General features: G+C 47.6%; 1 protein-coding gene and 1 long non-coding RNA gene across 4 annotated transcripts in view; one reads left to right on the forward strand and one right to left on the reverse strand.

The window, feature by feature from the left end:
• The window catches only part of LOC138295610 (uncharacterized), a 268,864-nt gene extending 259,692 nt beyond the window's left edge, over positions 1-9,172 (reverse strand). For 2 of the 3 annotated variants that reach the window (XR_011203640.1, XR_011203641.1), the window contains exons 1-2: positions 8,941-9,172; positions 8,079-8,133 (exon numbers count right to left, since the gene is read on the reverse strand). This is a non-coding gene — a long non-coding RNA (uncharacterized lncRNA). The remainder of the gene's footprint in view (positions 1-8,078; positions 8,134-8,940) is intronic. The other variant, XR_011203642.1, reaches the window with a different exon arrangement.
• A 3,227-nt stretch (positions 9,173-12,399) lies between these two features.
• On the forward strand, positions 12,400-21,092 carry SIX3 (SIX homeobox 3). Its single transcript, XM_069234009.1, has 2 exons — positions 12,400-13,304; positions 17,470-21,092. Exons 1-2 carry the CDS (start codon positions 12,574-12,576, stop codon positions 17,666-17,668), a joined length of 930 nt encoding a protein of 309 aa, XP_069090110.1. The 5' UTR covers positions 12,400-12,573; the 3' UTR covers positions 17,669-21,092.
• Positions 21,093-21,700: the final 608 nt, after the last annotated feature.

A 21,700-nucleotide genomic window follows, 5' to 3' on the forward strand; every position in this document is an offset into this window, starting at 1 on the left:
AAGACTTGTTTGAACTGGTGATCTCTGAGACTGGTTCTCCTGCAAGGAAATTTCTGCATGCTATGCTAGCATGGCCCAAGGTTGCAGTGGAGGGGTGCTCATTTGGTCGGATCACTCAACGACTCAATGAAGCGAGTGAATAATAAAATTGGTACGTTGTTCATGCCACCCAGGCTGTTGTCCATCCCTCATGGCTGCATAAAAGGTGAGCATTTTTTCCTACTGGGCAGAGTTCACTTGTCAAAGATAGGTAATGAAATGTTCCTAGAGAACCTGCTGGCCTTGTTAATTTATCGCCTGCATAGCTTGAGAGAAATGGAGGGAAGCCAGATAGTAGGTAAATTATGCTGGCCTATGGCGGGTGTAGTCATGCTTGATGGGACAGTTTGGGTCCATAGAAGGTATCCTTTCCTTTTAGACAAACATAACAGCTGTGTCATGGGACCCTCTAAGGGGTGATAGCAGTTAGTTGAATGGAGGTTGCAGAAGTGCGAGGGGTTGGAAGCGATCACCGGCATCCGATCCTTCTGGCCAACCACCCACACAGGCACAATGAGTGTCATGCTATCACAGTCCCATGAGGGGTGTTTATGATGGGTTTAGGGGGTGTTTGAGGAAGGTATCCTAGTGAGCACATGGGCCCCCTGCACAGGCCTATCCTGGGAGGAGATGTGGGTGGGTGCGGTCCTCCCCTAAGGAGGGACCCATCCAGGTACATTTTGACTGAGAAGGCGGGTTCCCGAGCAGGAGACCCTGGCACCAGTCATGATCTCACTCAGAGGCCAGTTTGTGGGTTTTTTTGTAATTTTATGTATAAATAAAGATGGCCAGATGTTTACAATCCCCACTGGAGTACCCGTTAGAGTGGAGCAATGAGGCGGTGAAATATTTAGGGATATGGGTACATAAGGATCCAAATGTAGTGATGCATGCTAACTACAGCAATGCTATGTTGATGTTAGAAGATATGGTGGACAGATGGATTAAGATGCCGTTGTCGCTTGCAGATAGAGTGGTAATACTCAGTTTCTTTACCTATTTAACAACATCCTCATTTCTCTTCCCAGCAGCTTCTTCAAACACATGAGAGCACAGCTGATCAAGCTAGTCAGGGCGGGTACACAGCCCCGGCTGGGATGGCAACTACTGACTCTGCCTATGAAAGGGGAGGCTTTGCAGCACCCGGTATTATCGCTGTGCACAAGCGCAACCTGCTTATTACTGGTATAAACCGCATAACTACATATCCCACTTAGCAGTCGAGGTAGAAGACGCACACCCAGTACCACTATGTCACATATTACCTCACATGTGCAGAGACACGCTGCACACGGAAATAAAGCAAGTGCTGGAAACTCAAGCAAACAAGCTGCAGGTATATGCCCCAGCGCTACCGCTTGGACATCACCCGGCACCGTCCATAACACAGGGGACTAAGGCACTGATGCTGATGAGATCAACTGGAATTTCCACAATGGGCGATCTTTATCACGAGGGAACCTTTCGGGCGCTCACAGACCTGCAATACATACAGAATGACACACCGCTTTTCTCTTTTTACTACCATCGCCTCACCCTCACTATACAGGACTTTTACACTGCATTCCCAACTGAGCCTCCGACACTGAATGTTCTTCAAAGTCTACTCACTAGCTCCGGTCGGCAACATTTGATCATCAAACTGTATGTAACCACACAGACTGACATACCCCTGCTGACTGACAGATCATTGGGACGGTAGAACCCCGGACTAGTCCCCTCCCCCCCCCCCTCCCCGACGCAAGAAGAATGGCAATATTGCTGATCATTAACTGGGTGCCTCACTTTCAATTCTAACATATGCATTATCCATTTCAAGGACCTTCGACAAATGTATTACACACCCCTGAGGTTGCATTACTATGAGATCAGAAAGAATGCATGTTGCAACCGCTGTGGACAGGCAGGTGCAGATTTCATTCACCTGGCCTGGCCTGGGACTGCGCTAGTATACAGGGGTTCTGGAGGGAGGTGGTGGCTGACCTGTGCACTTTGACAGCAGACTTCACACAATGCTCAATCCAGGTGTGTCTACTGGGGCTGCTGAAATCGATCCAACAGCAGGGGCGTCGATTGGTAGCGGTAGCGCTTTTGTTGGCAAAGAGACTGGTAGCTATCCACTAGGGAAAACGCTCATACCCTACACGTGCAAAGTGGCTGACGGATCTCTCATATTGTAGGGATATAATGGAGACTTACGCTGAGGAACTGCCCATAGCGTCTCGACTAAAGGATATCTGGGCCCCTCTCACAAATTATCTCTTGGGACAAGAAGGGGCCACTCTACCCTCATTGTAGCTTTGGGAGTAGCACATACCTAACAGTATGCAGGAAAGCCCAGATGTATTGATAATGAAAAACGCATGTTTGTATCTCTTAGATATGACAGCTATGTGCCGCTGCAGGCAAGTGTTGCTGTATGTTAGTGTGTTTTGTTCGTATATGATGAAAATCAATAAAAAAAAGAGGGCAAGAAGACTACCACGAGGACTGTGACGTCACAGATGGGTCGATATTGAGGGAGATCGTTGTTATTAAGGCAGAAGCCATTTTGAGCTCTGTCTTTCCTCCTCGTGATCCCAAGACTGGAGAAGAATCTGGTTCCCCAGTTCCAAAGTCAGCGGCTCTAGCAACCGGGCCACAGCTCCTCCTGCAATTTTGCACGTCATCAGCCCTATGTTTTTCTACGATATTACTGAATGTTTCATCTGACATGGGTTTTTTGCATTACCTAGTGAAATAACGATAGATTTTAAAAAATACAATTGCCATTTCCTTATAGAAGTTGACATGTAAAAGACAGGACCTAGTGTAGACCCATATGTGAGCTCTGCGAAATATCTCTGAGAGGAGAGGGCACTCTTTGCTCAAGGTCCGCAGGAAATTGCTGTGTAAAGGGGATTTCCTAAACATCCCGGTTCGAGAGTAGAGAGTGCCGGTGCCGAAGAACCCGCTGCACCGATGGAGAATGGAGACCTGGTGTAGACCCACATGTGAGCTGTGTGACTTGTCTCTGAGGGGACAGGGTAATCTTCTCTCAAGGTCCACGGGATATTGCTGTGCCTTTTTAAAGCAGCCCTGTTAGATAGTGCTGGTGCCAAGGCACCCGCTGTAGTGATGGAGAGGGGACACCTGAAGCCAACAGGCGTTTCTTGCAGAATCCCTAGAGGAATGTTGAAGGTGGGAAAGTGGAGATACTGACATGCAGACTACAGACGGAGGTGTGGTACATTGACGGATAGCTCCTGAAGCATCGTGTGTCGGCCGGCATAAAATATTGTGCAAGCAACATGAATCGAGCCAATGGACTAAAAAATCCCATGTAATGCCCTATTTTGAACCGCACACTACCACGAATACTCATGGAAAACATGAAGCAACGGCGAAAACCATTCCAAGACCAGGTTGAACACGCCGTCCATTTAAACGCATCCTTGCTGAATTATTTTCCCATATAAAAAAAAAGATCGTGTTCCACTTCTTTTTCCTGATATTTTATTCGGATATCCCAGCATGGCATGTGCCAGCAGGTAGAAGCATTTCAGACCTAGGGGAACAGTTCCCGCTGAAACTGCGGGGCCCAGGCCTCGTAGGTGAAGCATTTCAAGTGGAGCTTGTGACACATCATGCCAACATAACTTGGCTGCACGCGCTTTAAACACCCTTCCTGATTATTTCCATTTTTATCTGCTAAGCGTATTTTTTCGTTTGCATTTTTACCTGAATTTTAAATTCAAAATACTAGTTCAACTCGTCTCTTAATGGGTCCTTACAAAGAATATGAGAAATATAAGAACTCGTTGTTATAATAATAAAAAACAATGGAAATGCATAGATGGATGGATGAACAGACAGGAAGATGGATGAATACATGATTGAATGGATGATGCGAGAGTGTGGAGTGGATGGATTGATGGCTGGGTGGATGGATGGGTGTATAGATGGATGCATGAAATGAGCGATGGATGTGTTGGGGGATGCATGGCCAGATGAATGAGTGTATGGATAAATAGGAGGGTAGACTGACAGATCTTTCTGATTACCCAGCAATCATTATTTAGCTCTTGACTAGGACTAATCTCTTGCCTTTGTGCACTCACTCTCGGAGCTGAAACAGCACACCACAGCCTAGAGTTAAAGGTGAACGCTGCTGCCGTAGAAGCAATTAGAACCCTGTTTATTCAAAAGCATAACAATGAGATGAACAAACAATCTAAAAAAGCCATCAAAATAAAATGACCGAGTTTAGTTGTTTTAGTTGCGTGCAGCACGATTCCAAACAATGTCTGGAAGACCAGAGGCTGCTAATATGTCTCCAGCTCCGAGTCACATTCACGCGCCATCGGCCTCTCGAGAACTCACGCGCACTTTGACGCAAACGTGGCACACGTTTACGCACGCACGTTCAACTGCCCGGGAAGGTCTTGACCGCACTCTGCGTGAAATCTTTTGCGTCACGCGGAAAGTGCTGGAATACCAAGAATGTGACGAGAACAGCCTAAACAATGTACAGAAAATGATTAAAATGTTTTCCGTATGTCAAATCACCCTCGTTTGTACTTTGATTAGCAAGCGCTACCATTCTAACCTTTTGATTAAGGATAAAGTGTTTTTTTAACTTCATTATGCCTAAAACTTTGGTGAAAATACGTCTTAAAAAAGAATTCCCTACACTTTCGAAATAAGGATCTTAATTAATTCTGTTTATATGCCTAAAGCCGTCACGTCTTAGAATTAATATACAAATTTGGTGAGAGGATAAAGACGTAAAATACCATCAATATCCTAAATGAGAGAGAGACGGGATAACATCACAAGAGTGTTCCTTTGCCCTTCCAGCACCGTAGCCTCGCCTCACTCACTAGCACAATAAATGTATCGCGCACCACCTACTGGTGCATTTTATACTTTCGCAAACACACACGCATAAACATATACGGTATACTTAAAACATGCAACATGCAGAGGTGCACACAAATATACAGGAAACAAAACCAACGGAGATGTCAAATAATTATTAATAAATATAAAACATACAAAAACATAACATGGATTAAATTTTCGCGCGCAAATTATTTTGTAATGCTTTTTAAAAAGAAAAAAAATAAGGGATTCGGACCACACTCGCGCAGACACAAACACACATGTCCCTATGTATTTGTAAGTGTGCGTGAATATACATAATAAATACGCGTCATAATACAAAGTAGTTATTATATGTATTCTTACATCGAGAAATAGCTAGATGAATAATAATTAAATATGTCATTTGAATGACAATCGTTAAGTGTTTAAAGTGTGGAATAACGTAAATAATCCCCAGTATAACGTAATTACATTCAACCAGTCAGAAAATTATTTATCGGATGTGGATACCACATTATTTCTAAATCCAGAAAATATTTTATCTAGCACCAGATGCACACTGCACATATTAAACACATTGAATCTGGCGTCTGTGTTTTCCAGTTTTCTTCGGTTGTTTGTATACGTCGTATATATTTCTGTGTATCTAGAGGGAGAGAGACAGAGAGATCTATCTCGCCTGTCTATATCTATGTGTTTACGTTTCAGGACTACACAATCTAAACTGTAGCTGTGCGCGTTCACGTGTGTTAATTTGTGTTTATGTTGTTTTCCATTAAGAAAAAAATCCTTTCACTAACAAGAGGACTGCGGAATATTACATGTATCATATATATATATATATATATATATATATATATATATATATATATATATATATATTTATATATATATATATATATATATATATATAGTTATATATATTCAAAACATATATCTAGAATAAAGATAGATAGATAGATAGATAGATAGATAGATAGATAGATAGATAGATAGATAGATAGATAGATAGATAGATCTTCCTTATTCCCTTATTTGGCTTGGCTTTGTCATTGGGAAAATACGATAATACAATGATGAAGTCACTGTTCAGGGTTCAAACATAGCTATCAAAAACTATTGTCCCGAAAAATCACAGTTGCGAAGTTAATGGATAATAGCTGCTGTGTGTCATTTTTATGATGTGCGTGGATTTGGGCAAGTGTCCTTTCTGGAAGATCAATGAAAGTATGGATTTAAGTGGCGGGCTGCGCGGGGACGGTCGGCGTTTGCTCAGCAGCGGTGGTTCTCTGCTCTACCCGCAAGGCTCAGTGGAATCAGTGCACAGAACGGAGCAAAGGCCGCGAGCCGTAGACTGTGGGATTAAACGGCCTGCTCTGCTTTTTAATAATAATTGTGTGGTCCCGCCAGTCCAACGCACCTGTCTGTGAATATGGGGTGTGGCCTCCATGTTTGTGGGAGCAGGGTCTGCGCCCGGAGAACCCTCCGTGCCATTTAGCCATCAGCTGTACTGCCCCTGGCCTTGCGTCTACTTTTCTTGTTTCTCCTCGCGGTTGGAAAAGAACCCCTGTGTAGCCGGAAACATATTTTGTAATTTGTGTACCTCATGATGAGGAAATACACATTGATATTCAAATGCTGCCCTCAGGGAAGCAGATTGTTCCACATTGCACCAAGGTGTACCCTAGGTGGATACTAAAGCGGAGGGCACCCTTTTGGAAAGGGCGCCTTGAGTCGACCCATACGTCCTGCACACAGCATGCGGAAAGAAACACTCCTTGTTGACATAAGGTGCAATAAAATGTGCCCACCTCTGGCACAAAGGTGGCTGCGGGGATCTCTGGTGGTGGCCTGGCTTGGAGGGGGGCTGCCTTCACATTGCAGCTCACCCCGGGCGCTTTGCGGGCTCCCTCCCAGGCAGGCCCCACTTGTGGCGCGCATCATTAGAAGTAACGAGTTGACGTGAGGTAAACTGCACTGAGGGGCCTGTGCCCCCAGTGTGTGGCGAGGCGTCATTAGCCCGGCTAACAAGGCGTGCAAATGCTCTGATGGGGCCGCTTTCTCGTGCCACCGGGCCCCCTTAGCAGGAAGCCTGCTTAATGAGGGTCACTAAAAGCGGCTCATAACATATTCACATTTTCCACCACACCAGGAACTTTTTTTCGCCGCGGATAAAGTTGAAGCAACTTTGGGGTTGTTTACAGTCGGCTCGCCATTGGTCGCCGGTTCGAGAACAGTCTTTGGAAACATTTCCCCCGAAGCCCTGCTTGCTTTTTTTCCAAGAACATTTTCACTCGACTGCGCTTGTCGTGCCTGCCTGTCCTGCCCCATAAACGTAATTATGTTTTTACAGGTTCAATATGCTAAAAAAGAAAACTCTGAGACGTTTTTTTCTGCGCTTCTGACAGAATTATTAAAAGCAGCGTGATGCCTTAATGACACGCCAGTCATCCGACTGCTGCTGCGTGTTGTTACTATGTCAGCTCGCGTTGCCATTAAATGCGCTACCTTCGTCACTTTTCCTCAATTGCGGCATTAACTTCGGAGGGATGGTATTTATTTCTACGGCTCCTGCTTATCTGCGGAGCCAGCCCTCAATTTCCAATTAATCGGGATTATCGTTTAATATTTCATTTACATTCCTGAGGGGAGGCCGGCGTTGCTGACTCACTTGTCCCCTTTTCGTCGATTTCACGCGACATTTTGTTGAAATCCGCGCAGCTGCAAGGTGTTTAAATGTAGGCTCGCATTGACATGGCTAGCTCAATTATTTTCACATCCGTTATTAGGTCAAAATGTGTAGGATATATTTGGGGGGTTGGGGGCTGCTTGTGTCCTGGACACTGTAAACATGCCTGCCCCAACGCCTGGACAGGAACAACGAGCGTCTGGTCTATTTGTTGTAATAGAGGGGCTCTCGGGCAGATTTATTATTAGTTGCATTAAGCAAACCGTTTTAATTCCAGTGCCTAGAGTTACCATGCATGGACTACTTTGTTTGGCGAGCCAGGGATCAATAACAAAATACAGCATTTTACAAAAAACGTTGTATAACTATCAATTTGCAGGGATTCGCCACAAACATTTCACCAATGTGCCAATCAGCGCTTTGAAACTACGAGTTTAAGCGTTCTATACTTATTTTGAATAGATGAATACATTAAATGTCCTACCTTATTTCACGAATTTATCACAAGCGTGCTTGAGTCCACTGGTACGTTGGAGGCACTGAAAAAACATTAACAGGTCATTTCTCATATAAAGCTAAATGTTTTCAGGTGTGCCGACCTTGTGGCAAACTTTACAGTGGGCTTGTGGGGTGCTTCGAAGCAGCGAGAAGCACACCGCAGTGCGCGCAGCCGCTGCTTTCCACTGTGTGCTTTGCCCAACTCGCTTCAAGAAAGATGACATCTATTTTGAAGCTTGTTAGGTGGTGAATACAACCGGTTTCAGGAGACTTCAGTTCTCAATTCAGCATTAGGACAGATAGCTTCACAAAAGGGGATACCACAATGTAGGGGGATATATTCATTCTACACAGAAACTGTAAAATCAACAGTAATAATATTACAAGTCGTCCGCACAGGCACATTCGCGCGCGCACACAAGAATCACCATCACTCACAAACATGCGCACGTGCACGTGCTTGTACTCACGCATGCGAGACACTCCTGGTCACTAAGTACGCTTGGCAGAGGCTCCTCGGGCCTCCTGGAAGCCTTGGTAACAAGAGTGCAGCAGGTGCAATGGAGCTGAGGCCCAGGAATGCGTGGGCCTCTACTGCAACACATATGGCCGGGCCTGATAGTCACACGGGATTCAGTGGGGGAACGTTTTCCACGTCTGCATTGGGGCCCTTGCTTCGGTTTTCCTTCTGACCGTGGGCACTGCCCGACTGTGACTCTTGAACAATCCAATAGGAGTATAAACCGTAAGACACAGCGTGGCAGTTGATTAGGAAATGGACATGGCGAATTTGTAAACGTTAAAAACTGGCACACTCCGACGGCATGCCCCCACCCCTCACTCCCCACCTTAAAACTGCTGAGCGATGATACCAGAAGCTGGCGTGCGATCGGGGCCCTGCGCGTGAAGCCAGGATCTGTCAGGTCCAGTGGCAGGGCTTGGCCGTCCGCCTCTTGATTCCTCCTCTGCCGGCTGTGACTGCTTGCCTTGCCACCGCTCTAACCCCCGGCTCTCCCTGTCGGCCCAGTCCCGGGGCCTACCGGGTCCACACCCATCAGCTGCCTCCGGCAGAACCCATCCCCACCCCAGCTTTGGCGCACAAAGATAGAGTCAGCTCCGCAGCCCCCGCCCGCGCACTTCAGGACAGGAGGCTGTGCCCCTAAGAGGCTCGGGAAGGGCTGCCTCTCCCGCAGCCTACAAGTACTGACTGCAAGCTGCACCCTCCCGGCATGAATTACTGACAGCTCACACGTGAGATCTAGAAATGCACAGAAAGGCACTGACTGCCTTCCAACAGGCTGCTTTTAACTGCGCGTCTTCGCCAGCGAGCCATTTCTGTGTGATGCGCGCAAGAGCACAGCGCGGGCGCCTGGGTGAGACAGCGGGGTACACCCAAGGACACCTCTTGAAGGGTCTTACGTGCACTCACTACACTGGAGGCCAGCACAAAATTATCTAAACACAGCCTTCCACACAAACAAACCAACTTTTTGAGATGGGCATGTTGTATTAGGACACAAATCACAAATGGAGTCCCAAGTGGAGCCATTTCATTACGTATCCTAGAATATTAACTATTCTGGAACCGTCGAGTGCTAACTTATCTCCCGTGTCCCGGAAACGCGAGCATTCGCTGGCGATTGGCTCCAATCTACAAATCTCTATTAGTACTCCTCCCCCACACACCTTCACCACACACTGACCTTCACATTGCACCCGAGCATCCGAGCATGCCGGGCACGGGGTAAAACGAGAGCTCGCCGCCCAGGCAAACAAACGTAACTCAAACCCAAAGAAGAGTAAACTGGAAAGTCAAGATGCAATGTTATTCTCTGCCCTCCCCTTCCACCCTCCGCCCCCCACAAGGAAGACATGTAGCTGCGCTGATGGCAGTTTAGTGGAAATGCGATGAATGTGTAATACAGTGAGATTCTTCCAGTCCACTGGGCCTTCCCACTGCACCCATTCAGCTGCCACTTGGGATTATTTCACGAGCAGCGCCCTCTGAAAGGATCGCCAACAGTTTAGGAGCCTGGCTCGCGAACACCCGCCACCGAGAGCGGTTATTTTTACCCTCGCGAGGGCCAAGTCACGCCATGTTTTCGCATTTTAAATGTAATATCGCCTTTCTGTCCCCATTGACGCTGGGAGGTAATTCGGGCTCCGTGCGCTGCCTCCCGATCTGCATCGGAATGCAGAACAGATCTTTTTTTCAAGTTTTTGAATTCCTCAATGATTTTTTTTCTTCTACTAGGAAGGCGGCTTAGGATAATTATTTCAGCTTTATTGAGGGCAGATTAGTTGGAGTCTGGACGCTGCGTTTCAATACGCGTTGTACATGCACCCACAATGCTGGCATTGTTTGCTACTGTGTGTGACTCCATTCAAAATATACACTTTTTAACACCAGGAAAAGTCCCCTCTAAATATACAAAGTGCGGCTGGAAAGGCGCTCCTGACCCGTGCAAATCTCTGCACATCACACCCCCACAGCCACAGAAACCCGACAAAGGACTGCCGGCTCGAGCTGGTGATTAAGTCTACTTACAAGCGACATAGCTCCTGGCAAAAAATAGTTGCATGGCAGCTAAGTCAAGCGGGCAGTCAGATTGTGTAGGGAACACGTGTATGTGTGTATGTGTGTGAGTCTGTCTATTTGTATGGGTGTGGCCTATCTGGGGAGTATTTGTGTGTGTAGGTACGTTTGTTTGTCTCTTTGTGTTTATGCGGGTATTAGTGTGAGGGGCTTGTGTGCCTGTTGGCCTGCCTTTGCCTGCATTTCTGTGTGTAAGTTTTTGTATGTGCGTGCGTGTGTGTGATTTGGGGGTAGATGTGTGTGTCTGGGTTGTTGCTGTGTCGATATGTGCGTATTTCTGGGAACCTGTGTGTGCCAGCATGTGGCTGTTTTTTGTATGTTTCTGTGTGTGTGTATGAGTGTAAGATTCTGTGTGCTTGTGGGCGTGAATGCGTGTGGCCCTGTGTGTGTCTGTGTGTATGCGTGCGTGAGGCCCTGTGTGCCTGTGTGTTCATGTTTTCGTAAGTGCGTGTGGCCCTGTGTGTGTCTGTGTGGATGTGTGCGTGAGGCCCTGTGTGTGCATGCGTGCATGAGTGTGTGTGCTTGTGTGTGCATGTTTTCGTGAGTGCGTGTGCCCTGTATGTGTGGGGGAGAGGCATACGTGCCTATGTTTGTGGTGTGTTCTGTGTGTGATGGAGATGGTGTGCGGGGGTGTTTATAGAGGACGTTCGGTGTGTGACATGGACACACGTCACCTATATGGAACTACATGCGTGCTTAAAAAAGCCTTTGTCCCATATAGAGACATCGAAGACCGGTTCTATAACCTGAGCCGTCAAACACAGAGGCGCTGTGGCTGGTTGCATGTACGCAATGAAAACAACTTCAGCAGCAGCGGCTAAAACAAACTAAAAGTGCGACTCTACGCAGAACTAGAAGCGAAGACCGGAGTGCAGGGAGAGGGATATGTGCACCGAGGGCTGGCGCTAACAGACACACGGCCAATTGACAGAGCTGGAAAGAGACATCACCTTAAGATCAACAATGTCAGCCCCACTGGTGGCCAAAAAAGGCATGGGCGGCGCGGGACACCAACGGGTTAAACCAAACAGCGGGGAGGGGTGTCCTAGGCGGGCGTCCAGTGCAGAGTCCTGGGGCGTCTGTGAGCTCCCAGCAGGGGCAGAGTGGTGCCCTCTCCCACCCCGGGGTCTGCAGCGCACACGCAGACACCGGGGTCGCCGGCTCCGGGAGGCAGGTTCCAAATGATCTCATCTCTCCTTTCTTCCTCGACACTATTAGTGCTCAGATGGGCAGAATGAAGTGAAACTACGTGCAAGTCATGTGTAAACTGCCTCAGCCAGGGGGCTTTTATCCCGGCGTGTATATTCCAGTTTTGCCCATTTATCTACCCCCCACCTACACACAGCACCACAGACCCCCCACTTCCCTGGAGCTCCTTAGCTCTAACGAGCCTCGTTAGGATCACAATAATATTCCACCCTCTAATTGCTCATCCCATTCAAAAAAGAGTGCGTGCACAGCTCTTCCGCGCTCCGCCATCCCTGGGTGCAGGGGGAGCCCAGTGCCAGCCACAGATAAAATAAAACATACAAAAAACACAGCATCCTCCGCCTCCTCCTCTTAGCCTCTTCCCTCCCCCTGTGCCGAGGGCCGAGTGGTAACAGCCTCTTACGTACGAGGCTATGATTGGCACGCTTGACAGTGATTGGCAGCGCAGCCATGGCAACCCCACAACGACACCGGGAAGACCAATAGAAAAGCGAAACAAAATGTTTCAATGCTGCACTCACGGCGGATTTAGGGGAGATATCATGAGGCTGTTGTCATTAGGCGATTGCCCTTGAATCACTGAAATCTCGCCTGTCCCACAGTTGCTGCTTTTTGTGTGTGTGTTGCATTGTGTGTTTTTTCTCCCTGGTCATTGCACCTCTCTCAGGTCATTCCCATGGTTTTCAGGTCCCCTTTAGAGCTCTATCCTACCCATTTCTTTTTGCCAAACTTCCCGGACCGCTCCTCGCTGCTCCTGGCAGGAGGCGGCAGTGGAGGTGGAGGAGGTGGCGGAGGCGGCGGCGGCGGCGGCTCCCGGGCCCCGGAAGAGCTGTCCATGTTCCAGTTGCCCACCCTAAACTTCTCGCCCGAGCAGGTGGCCAGCGTTTGCGAGACGCTGGAGGAGACTGGGGACATCGAGCGGCTGGGCCGCTTCCTGTGGTCGCTGCCGGTGGCGCCCGGGGCATGCGAAGCCATCAACAAGCACGAGTCCATCCTGCGCGCCCGCGCCGTGGTGGCCTTCCACACGGGCAGCTTCCGCGACCTCTACCACATCCTGGAGAACCACAAGTTCACCAAGGAGTCGCACGGCAAGCTGCAAGCCATGTGGCTGGAGGCGCACTACCAGGAGGCGGAGAAGCTGCGCGGCCGGCCGCTGGGGCCCGTGGACAAGTACCGGGTGCGCAAGAAGTTCCCGCTGCCGCGCACCATCTGGGACGGCGAGCAGAAGACGCACTGCTTCAAGGAGCGGACGCGCAGCCTCCTGCGGGAGTGGTACCTGCAGGACCCCTACCCCAACCCCAGCAAGAAGCGGGAGCTGGCGCAGGCCACCGGCCTCACCCCCACGCAGGTGGGCAACTGGTTCAAGAACCGACGGCAGCGGGACAGGGCGGCGGCGGCCAAGAACAGGTATGTGTTCGGGAAAACTCTTCCAGAGGGGGCGGGGGACAGCAGGGGAGCTGGGAGGCACCACCACCACCGGGGGTGAGAGTGGGGTTCAGACCGGAGCAGCAATGCGCACAGAGCGCACTCAGTCTCGTAGAAATATGCCCCTGTGCCATGGCCACCCAGGAGAAATAGTAGCATGCAATGCTTCCTTCCGTGCTTAGGGAGGAGAAGCCCCCTTATTTCTGCAAAACGCGCTCAAAGTTATCTGCTGGTTTTCTCTATACTTTTTAAATTGTCATTTCCTCCCACCACGTCTTGTGGACATGATCCCCCCTTTGCGTGGCGTGTGCTCCCAGATGCTAGCATGGATGATGTTGATGTGTGCAATTGAATCTCACACTCACACCTAAATAGAGCACACTATCTCTGCTTAGTGCCTCCGGAAGGATGTATTCCGAATTAAACTCAATCGGCTAATTGTGCAGCATTTATCCACCCGAGGCGTCCACTCCCAGCCATAAAACTCGAAGAGAAAGTTGCAGAAGTTTACACAAAATTCCTCCGAGCACATGTATAAATTCCAAGTGAAATTATAAATTTAAAAAATGCATATAACCGCCCAACAGCTTTGTTATTCTTCCAACTTCATTTTCGAGATTTGAGTAGTTGAACCTACGGTGTGGTTTTGTAAAGCTTTGCGCTGCAGCTATTCCTCTAGGCTGTGATTTGTGACTCTAAAGTTGCAACCTCCCCATTGTAGGACAGAGCAATATGCTGCAGTATCTTACATTTTCTTCAAAGATATACTTTGCAGTGGATGGGCTGCTTTTGTATAAAGCTGCTTAAATAATTACAGATAATTAAAAACACTTGCATGTGAAGCAATTATGCATGTGACACGTTTTACACACAGATTCCAAAATAAGTTTCCCCGTTTTTGGCGTGTATTTCGGTCCCTTCCCTGCTCAGACAAAGGCAGCATTTAAGGTGATTTCACCTACAACGTTTTCTATTTAATTAGCACAGCATGGGTGTAAACAAAAGCAGTCCCATTGTTTGGCAAATTAATTCCCAAACATTGACAAACCGCGTAGTCGTAAAAGATTGCCGGTGAGTTTAAATAACACGCTTTATTCATTTCTAAAACAATACCAATCATTGTCAATTTTAATATCTATTTTTATATATGCATTAAGCACAACCTTACGCCTGATATTGAGTTTATAAATGTACGTATAGGTGTGGGTATTTTGCATATACATCCACACATATTCGCATGTATAATATAGCTCCCATGCCACGGCACAAGGCAAATCTTGCTCCAAGAAAGAAAGCGGGAAATGAATGGGTCACATTCTTTAAATGTGGACTTCTAGTTCTTTCGGCCTAAATTGGATTCTTTTTCGAAGTCCGGAGACAGTCTGCAGCAAGTCATAAGGACTGAGGCGGGAAGTCTGTCGGTGCCCTTTACACTCCGTTATAACTTACATAAGTGTGTTCAGTGCTGTTTCTTGTAAAGTGTGTTTTAAACATACAATGCTTATTCTTTTAGAAAGTTATTTCCCCCCACTATCAATGCTTGTGGTCTTTGATTTGTAGACATGACCGTGTATAATTTTAGGCGGAAATAAGACACTGTTTGCATGCGCTTGACTGTAAATGTTTCGCTAAGCCTGTAGAAAGGGTTGTATATTTTTTGGTTTTATTCTGACTGTTGTGGTAGCTTGTCTTCTGTGTGTTTGTTTCAAGCATCTGGCAGCTTCGGCGTTTGCATGCACGTTGTTTGCTGCTTGTACGTGCTCAGTGTGAGATGTCAACACGGTGTCCACCTGGTGGGCCCAGTAATCCCGTCTGTAAGCAGACATGGGGGCACTGCTGCAATTATTGCATGTACACAACCCCGGTAAGGCCCGCGCCGGGGGTGCCGGGGGGCTCACGGCTCGTAGGGGCTGCTGAGAGAAGTTTAGCCAGCTTGCCTTGAGAAGGGGTGCAGGGGAGACAGCGCCGCAGCCGGCGCTATTGAGTGGAGAGGGACAGGCCGAGGTCATCTCAGGCAGTGACGAGCTGTGCAAGGGACGGAGCAGCGTAAAGTCAAACAGGCAACACCAGATCACTCGTGGCCGCGGGGGGTGCCCGCTCTGGTCCCGCTGGTGGGGCCTCCGAGCTCGCCAGCTTTTTCACTATCCTTGGGCGCAGTCTCTGTCTTTCGGTTGTGCCACCTAACTGCTGGCTGTGGGGACAGCTTACATCTCCCCCAGTATTACCACAAGTGCTAATCAGTTGTCCTTGTTCGCTCCAGATGGTAGTTGGGGTATCTTGTGGATGTTGCTACCGGGGTAATACAAGCAGTATTGTCGCCTGTGGTGGCGGGACCTCAGTCGAATGATGTTGCCACATCCAACGGTAATGCCAGCTCACTGCTCTTCCCTGCTATTGGCAGAGATAGTGGTGGGCTCACAGTCAGGACAACATCGCCCTTTTAAAATCGGCCTTCTCGCAAGTGCAGGCTGAGAGCACGATTAAGTAAAATCTCAGAAGCCTTTCTTTTGAGGGACTATTGACCAAACAACATCCGCAATATATATATATATATATATATATATATATATATATATATATATATATATATATATATATATATATATATATATAAAATGTAACCCACCCCAGGCTGTTGTGGAGGAGAGCCTCCAAATCACCCAGGTGTATGATTCCATGGATGATTTTTTATTTATATATATATATATATATATATATATATATATACTCCCACATACATACACTCTGTCTCTCTCTGTTAAAACAGCCATGGAATCATACACCTGGGTGATTTGGTGGCCCTCCTCCACAACAGCCTGGAGCGGGTGAACAATTCACTGCTCTGGGGGTGATGTGCGTTTTGCACAACAACTCTCCATGGATTGTGGCTGTTGACACTACTAGTAATACCGGACCATCTATTAGCGGTTGTGGAGGCAGTGCCACTAGGTGGTAAACTGTGTGAAAAACCTGGCGTGAGACGTTGCGGTTATTTATTTTTGGTGTGTGTGTGTTGGTGGTGGTAAATAAGGTACAAGATCCATGATTTAAGATCTGGGGTAGTTCTCCTTAGGGGAGTTGCTGTGATGCATTTTTGGCCTGGGTTAGTGTCAGAAGGTGCTGGGAGAGTCTCATTTGGAGATGTTGCCGAACTTGCCGTTCTTTGTTTATTCTGCGGTGTCTATGAAGCTCAGCTGGAGTTGTTGCAGTGCTTTGTTTTGATGTGTTTGCTCGATGTTTTAGTAACTTCTAGGCCAGGGCACACCTTGATTTTACACGCTTCCATGGTCGGTTTTGTTTTATTCTTATTGGCAGCAATAGTAATTGCTAGTTTGTGGGGGTCACTGTATGTGGCTTGCCGTGGCGTGTTGCGTTTGTGGCTGCGGTAATACCCGCTAGTATTTAGTGTAAGTCTTAGTTGAATGTGTTGGCTACTTATGTTGATATTGTGTGAGTGTTTCGGGGACACTAAAAGTGGCTTGCAGTGGTGCGGTGTGTTTGTGGCTGCGATGATACCCGCTAGTATTAATTATAAGTCTTAGTTGGATGTAATGGCATTTTTGTTTTGATGTTTGTGTGTGGGGCAGTGTAAGTGTCTTGCCGTGGCGTGGTGTTTGTGGCTGCGATAATACCCACTAGTATTTATTGTGAGAGTTTTGGTTGGATTTGCTGTTTTTTTTTTGGTTTTTTTTAGGTGTATGGTTTGGGCACGATAGTTTGGATGGCTCTGAGTTAGAGTTTTTCCCGGGCCTTGTTGCGGCTGAGGTGGTAACTGGTAGAGTGTGTTTGAGATTTTTAGTCTGGAATGGTTCCGGCCCAGAGTATGTGTGGAGGCTGTAGGTTCGAGGTGGTATTGTCGTGCCATTCTTTTGCGTGTCTTAAGGCGGTGGTGGTAACTCTGGAGTGTGTTGAGAGACTCTCGGTTGCAACTGTTTTGCTTTGGGGGATGACAGGAGCATAACTGGACATTGTTGGTTTTTTCTCCCCGCCGCACTATATTTACTCTGTGAGGTGGCGGTAGTTAATGTTATCTCTGTGTTGAGCTCACTGATTTGTTTGTTGTGCTAAGTTTTTCGTGCTCTTCTTTGCTGACAATCTGACCTTGCCCGTCTTGTCTCTCCCCTTCTCTGACATTGCCCGGCTCCAGGCTACAGCACCAGGCGATAGGACAGAGCGGCCTGCGCTCCCTGGCAGACCCCGGCTGCCCGACGCACAGCTCGGCCGAATCCCCCTCCACGGCGGCCGCCAGCCCCACCACCAGCGTGTCCAGCCTGGCCGAGCGAGCGGACACGGGCACGTCCATCCTCTCGGTCACCTCCAGCGACGAGTCCGAGTGCGAGGTATGATCAGGGCCCGGCCCAGACAGACTTCACCAAGGCATCAGGAACACGGACTCGGAGAAAGCAATGGACCTGAACTTGGGCTCGCAGAGGGGGGAACGTGACAACTTGCACTCTTCACGGACGCGACCCCCCGCGCCTTCCACGGACGCTGACCCGCTTGCATGATGATTCAAACTCGATATCTGGGAAACATTCTCTGCCCAACTCCGTTCCGACCCCGCACCAGAAACTCCTCGGAGAGGGAAGTCAGACACCTTCTGTCGCCTTTTTTTGTTGGGTTTCCCTTTCTTCTCTGTTTAGTCCAAGTGATGGTCAGCCAAGATGCAATCCTCAGTTTTTTTTTTTTTGTTCCGCAGACAATCATTTTCTTCGTAAGCACCTTTTATCTACACTTCTGTCACTGCCTGTGTGGGTACTGGTCAATGTGGAAAAAGAAAAGTTTATGGCTGTAAACAGATTTTTATTTTTATTTCAAAATTTTATATGAATTATGTATATCTGAAATGATTGCGGTCATTTTCCCAGCTTGTAATATATGTGTAGAAATGCTTGTAAATGGATCTGAGGACCCCTTTGTTTATTGTCGCCCCCCCCCCCTCTTTTTACCTTGCCTCTATGCGCCATGTTTCATTGTGTTTGCTCTCACACTTTCATTTTTCTCTCCTTACCCTCCCACATTCTTTCTACTCTCCATAGCCTCGCCAGTTTCTCTCATTCACTCTCTTCTCTCACCCCACATACCTAGCCGTCAGTGTCTCATCCTTACCTCCACCCCTCTCGGTCTCACTTTCTAACTTTTTTTCTCTCCCACAAAATGTTCTATTTAGTTAATGATCTCTTCCTGTTACACCTGCTGTATTTCTATTTTTTACACGTCCCCAGTCTCTCCTGTGTCTCTCACACAAGCATCCTCTCCCCGCCTCTCACCTCTGTCTCTTTTCTCTCCCCACTGTCTTTCCTTTCCTCTCGTTCTCCAATCCTCACTGTCAGTGTTCCTCGCATTTCTTCTTGCTTAACTTTCATTCTCTCGCCCAATTTCCCTCTCACTTCATCTCCGAACTACCTCCATTATTTATCCCCCAGCTCTTGTCTCCTCTCGACTCTCTCCTTCATCTCTCCCTCTCTGTTTCACCCTCTCCACCTGGCTCGAGGTCTCTGCCCTCTGCACCTCTGTCTATTACGTTCTGTCCTTCACACTTTCCTAAAATTTCGCGCTTATACTCGTTCTTTTCTCGTGACCCCGTTTTTTTCTCTCTCTGTCGCTACCTCTCCCGCTCATCTCCCTTTTTTATTTCTTTCTCTGTATCTCAACGCAACCCCTCTCGTTCAGTTTCTCCGCCCGTGGGTTTCTGCTTTCTTTCTGTGTTTTCTTACTCGTTTCTCTTTTGTTTCCCTCGCTATCTCCCTCCGTCTCTCTCCTCCCCTTCTCTCTCTCTTTGTCTCACTTCCCTATCTCTTCACTCTCCCCACCCTGCGCTCTCTCCCGCACTTACCGCTCCCAGACAAACCTGACTGTCCGCCCTCGGGGGGCCCGGAGACCCCCAGGCTCTCGAGAGCTTAGGTGTGCAGCTGTAGTCATTTTATGCAAAGGCTCTGCTGAGAATCTTATAGCAGCTTATGGCCCCCCGCTAAGCTCCCTCAGGGGCTGGCTATTGTTCCCTTAACTTGCGTGTTTATCTATATGTAAAAAGAACTTTCTAAATCAAATACAGTATTCCATTTTCTTATCTACCCAGCGATGTTGGTGTTTTTGTCGATTTTATATAAAAGGAGCCTTTTCCTTATTTGAAGTAATGACACGTTTGTGGACACGATGCAAAAAAGAACAAAATACATTAGAAATAATCTGACAAAAGTCATGTCTGAGTTGCTGGCCACTCTGCAAACTGGGTGGAGCAACGACTGTGGGATTGTTGGATTCCGTTGTACATAGTGAAAACTGGGTGTGATCCTTGCAGGCGCGTCTTGGGAAGTACAGTGCAGTGATTGTGATGTGTGGAGAAGCGCACGAGAGCAGGTGTATCTCTATGGCCGTAATGTGAAAACTCATTTTATCAGCACAAGTCGCAGCCGGTGAAGAGACCGCATATCCGCCACCGCCCACCCTTAACCCACTCGCCCACCACGTCCGTCCACCGCTTCTTATAGGTGCCACAATGTGTATCCGTGAAGCCTCCGGACCCTGAGCATTTCACCCCAGGGGCCTCCAACTGGTGGCCACTCAAGGAACACTCGAGACTGGTGAGTTTTATACCTATGCTCGGCTCTAAATGTAAACAAACTTAGGCTACTAACACCCTCCCCCCCTTCCCTGAAGCTCCCACACTCTCCGCCACCACCGGCCGAAATACCATGTAAATCTCGCGGAGAGAATTTTTATTTGAATTACTAAGTACTGCGGCACCCACCTCTCCCGGGAAGAAACTTCTGCCCCAGGCGGCCCCTTAGCCGAGCTCAACACCAGATGAATTAAGGGACGTGTTTTTACTTGAAAACGCCATTTTCAACCAAAGCGGCTGAACAGGAACGCACCAGGAATGTGTGGTCCAAACGCGGAAGAAAACGTCACTTCCGACCTTCTTGCATTTGTTTGGTAGCCCCTAACTTCCTCCACCCACCTCTCAATCCTAGCACAATGTGGCCTCCTCACTGGGTAGCAGAGGGGCAGAGAAGGACCCGCCCTCCAACATCCGCCTTAGGTACCTTGTTGAAAGGAGTGACAATTCGAAGTGCTGTGGACCTGCCAGCACCCTGGTTTACACGATTTTGTATTTTCCCAGAGGGCGGCACGGGACCATCACAAACAGCCCTCTGCGAGCACGCCTTTCCAGCTGGGTGCTGTTGGGGAAGGGGGCTCATAACAAAATGTGAAGCAATATTCATTTCCAACTAAACCAGAAGTTAGTTGTTTGAAAACCGCGAACTGACGGAAAGAGGCAAAGTCGCTAAATATGAAGTTTCTCCCACGTTTTGTGCAAACTAAATTCTTCTTGTCCGTATGTAATTTTTATTCATTGTTGTTGATTTAAACAAATTTGTAAATAATGCAATTTACCTGGAATTTGAACAAGCAGAGGCCACACGCAGGCACCCCCAAATCCTGTCCCGCACACACCGCACGCACATCAAGTAAGTATTAAATTATATTTATATATATATAAATAGATATTCTTGTGCGTTGCTCCAGCACGTGGAAACTATATGTAAAAGGCGAGGATCACTTTCAGCCAGGTCCACGCGTCTTTGCTGAAGCCACGGATCTATGCGTTTTACGTTATCGTTTTGTAAGCGATCTGCCATAATATATTTAGTCTAATTATTATTGTTATACCAAAGTCATCGGAAATGTTAATTCCAGAATGACCCTGTGTTGGACTCTATGGACTCTAATAAACAGCATACTATTTTTTAAAAGGTACCCTGCTTCTTCTATATCTGGTGTTGTTTTGTGGTGGGGGTTGTCCTGCAGTCAGTACATCCTTCCTTGGGTGTTCGCTCTCAGGGCAATGTGGGGCGATGAGGGGATCTTACGGCTATGTTTCTAGCGCCCAAAACCCTGAAAGAGCTCTTTTTTTTTTTTTTTTTTTTAGTGCTCATTGCAGCAGCACAGGTGAGAGAACCGCGGAGACATTTGTAGAGTGAAATACTTTCTGAAACAGTAGTGTGAAATGGGGTCTCCAAGTGTCTGATGTCTGTTGGTGACTGTAGAGCCACGGAGCATGCATTTTAATCTGGACTTCACTACTTAGTCTGATGTGTGATCCTTGGCGCATTCATTTTATTGCCCCGGAACAACACTTTTAAGTAAATGCCCAAATCCAGTGTTTTTAGAAACAGCCTTTAATCCAGTATTAAGCACCAGAAACACGTCGCTGCCAGAAATATTTATTTTTTAACCCGATGAGTTTGCAAAAGAATGCTGGTCCTGCCTAGCACGTCTTAGCGGAGCAATTGTATGTTTAGGAAGTGTGCCCCATTGCCACCTCATACGAGTTTAGGTTCTTGTTAGTCAAGGAGCAGGACACGTACATCCGC

The sequence above is a fragment of the Pleurodeles waltl genome, chromosome 5, assembly GCF_031143425.1.
Source record: "Pleurodeles waltl isolate 20211129_DDA chromosome 5, aPleWal1.hap1.20221129, whole genome shotgun sequence".
Classification (NCBI taxonomy): domain Eukaryota; kingdom Metazoa; phylum Chordata; class Amphibia; order Caudata; family Salamandridae; genus Pleurodeles; species Pleurodeles waltl.

Coding starts and splice junctions, on each gene's coding strand:
- SIX3 (XM_069234009.1), top strand. CDS start 12,574: ATGGTTTTCAGGTCCCCTTTAGAGCTCTATCCTACCCATTTCTTTTTG. Junction 13,305..17,469: donor GCGGCGGCGGCCAAGAACAG/GTATGTGTTCGG, acceptor GCCCGGCTCCAG/GCTACAGCACCAGGCGATAG.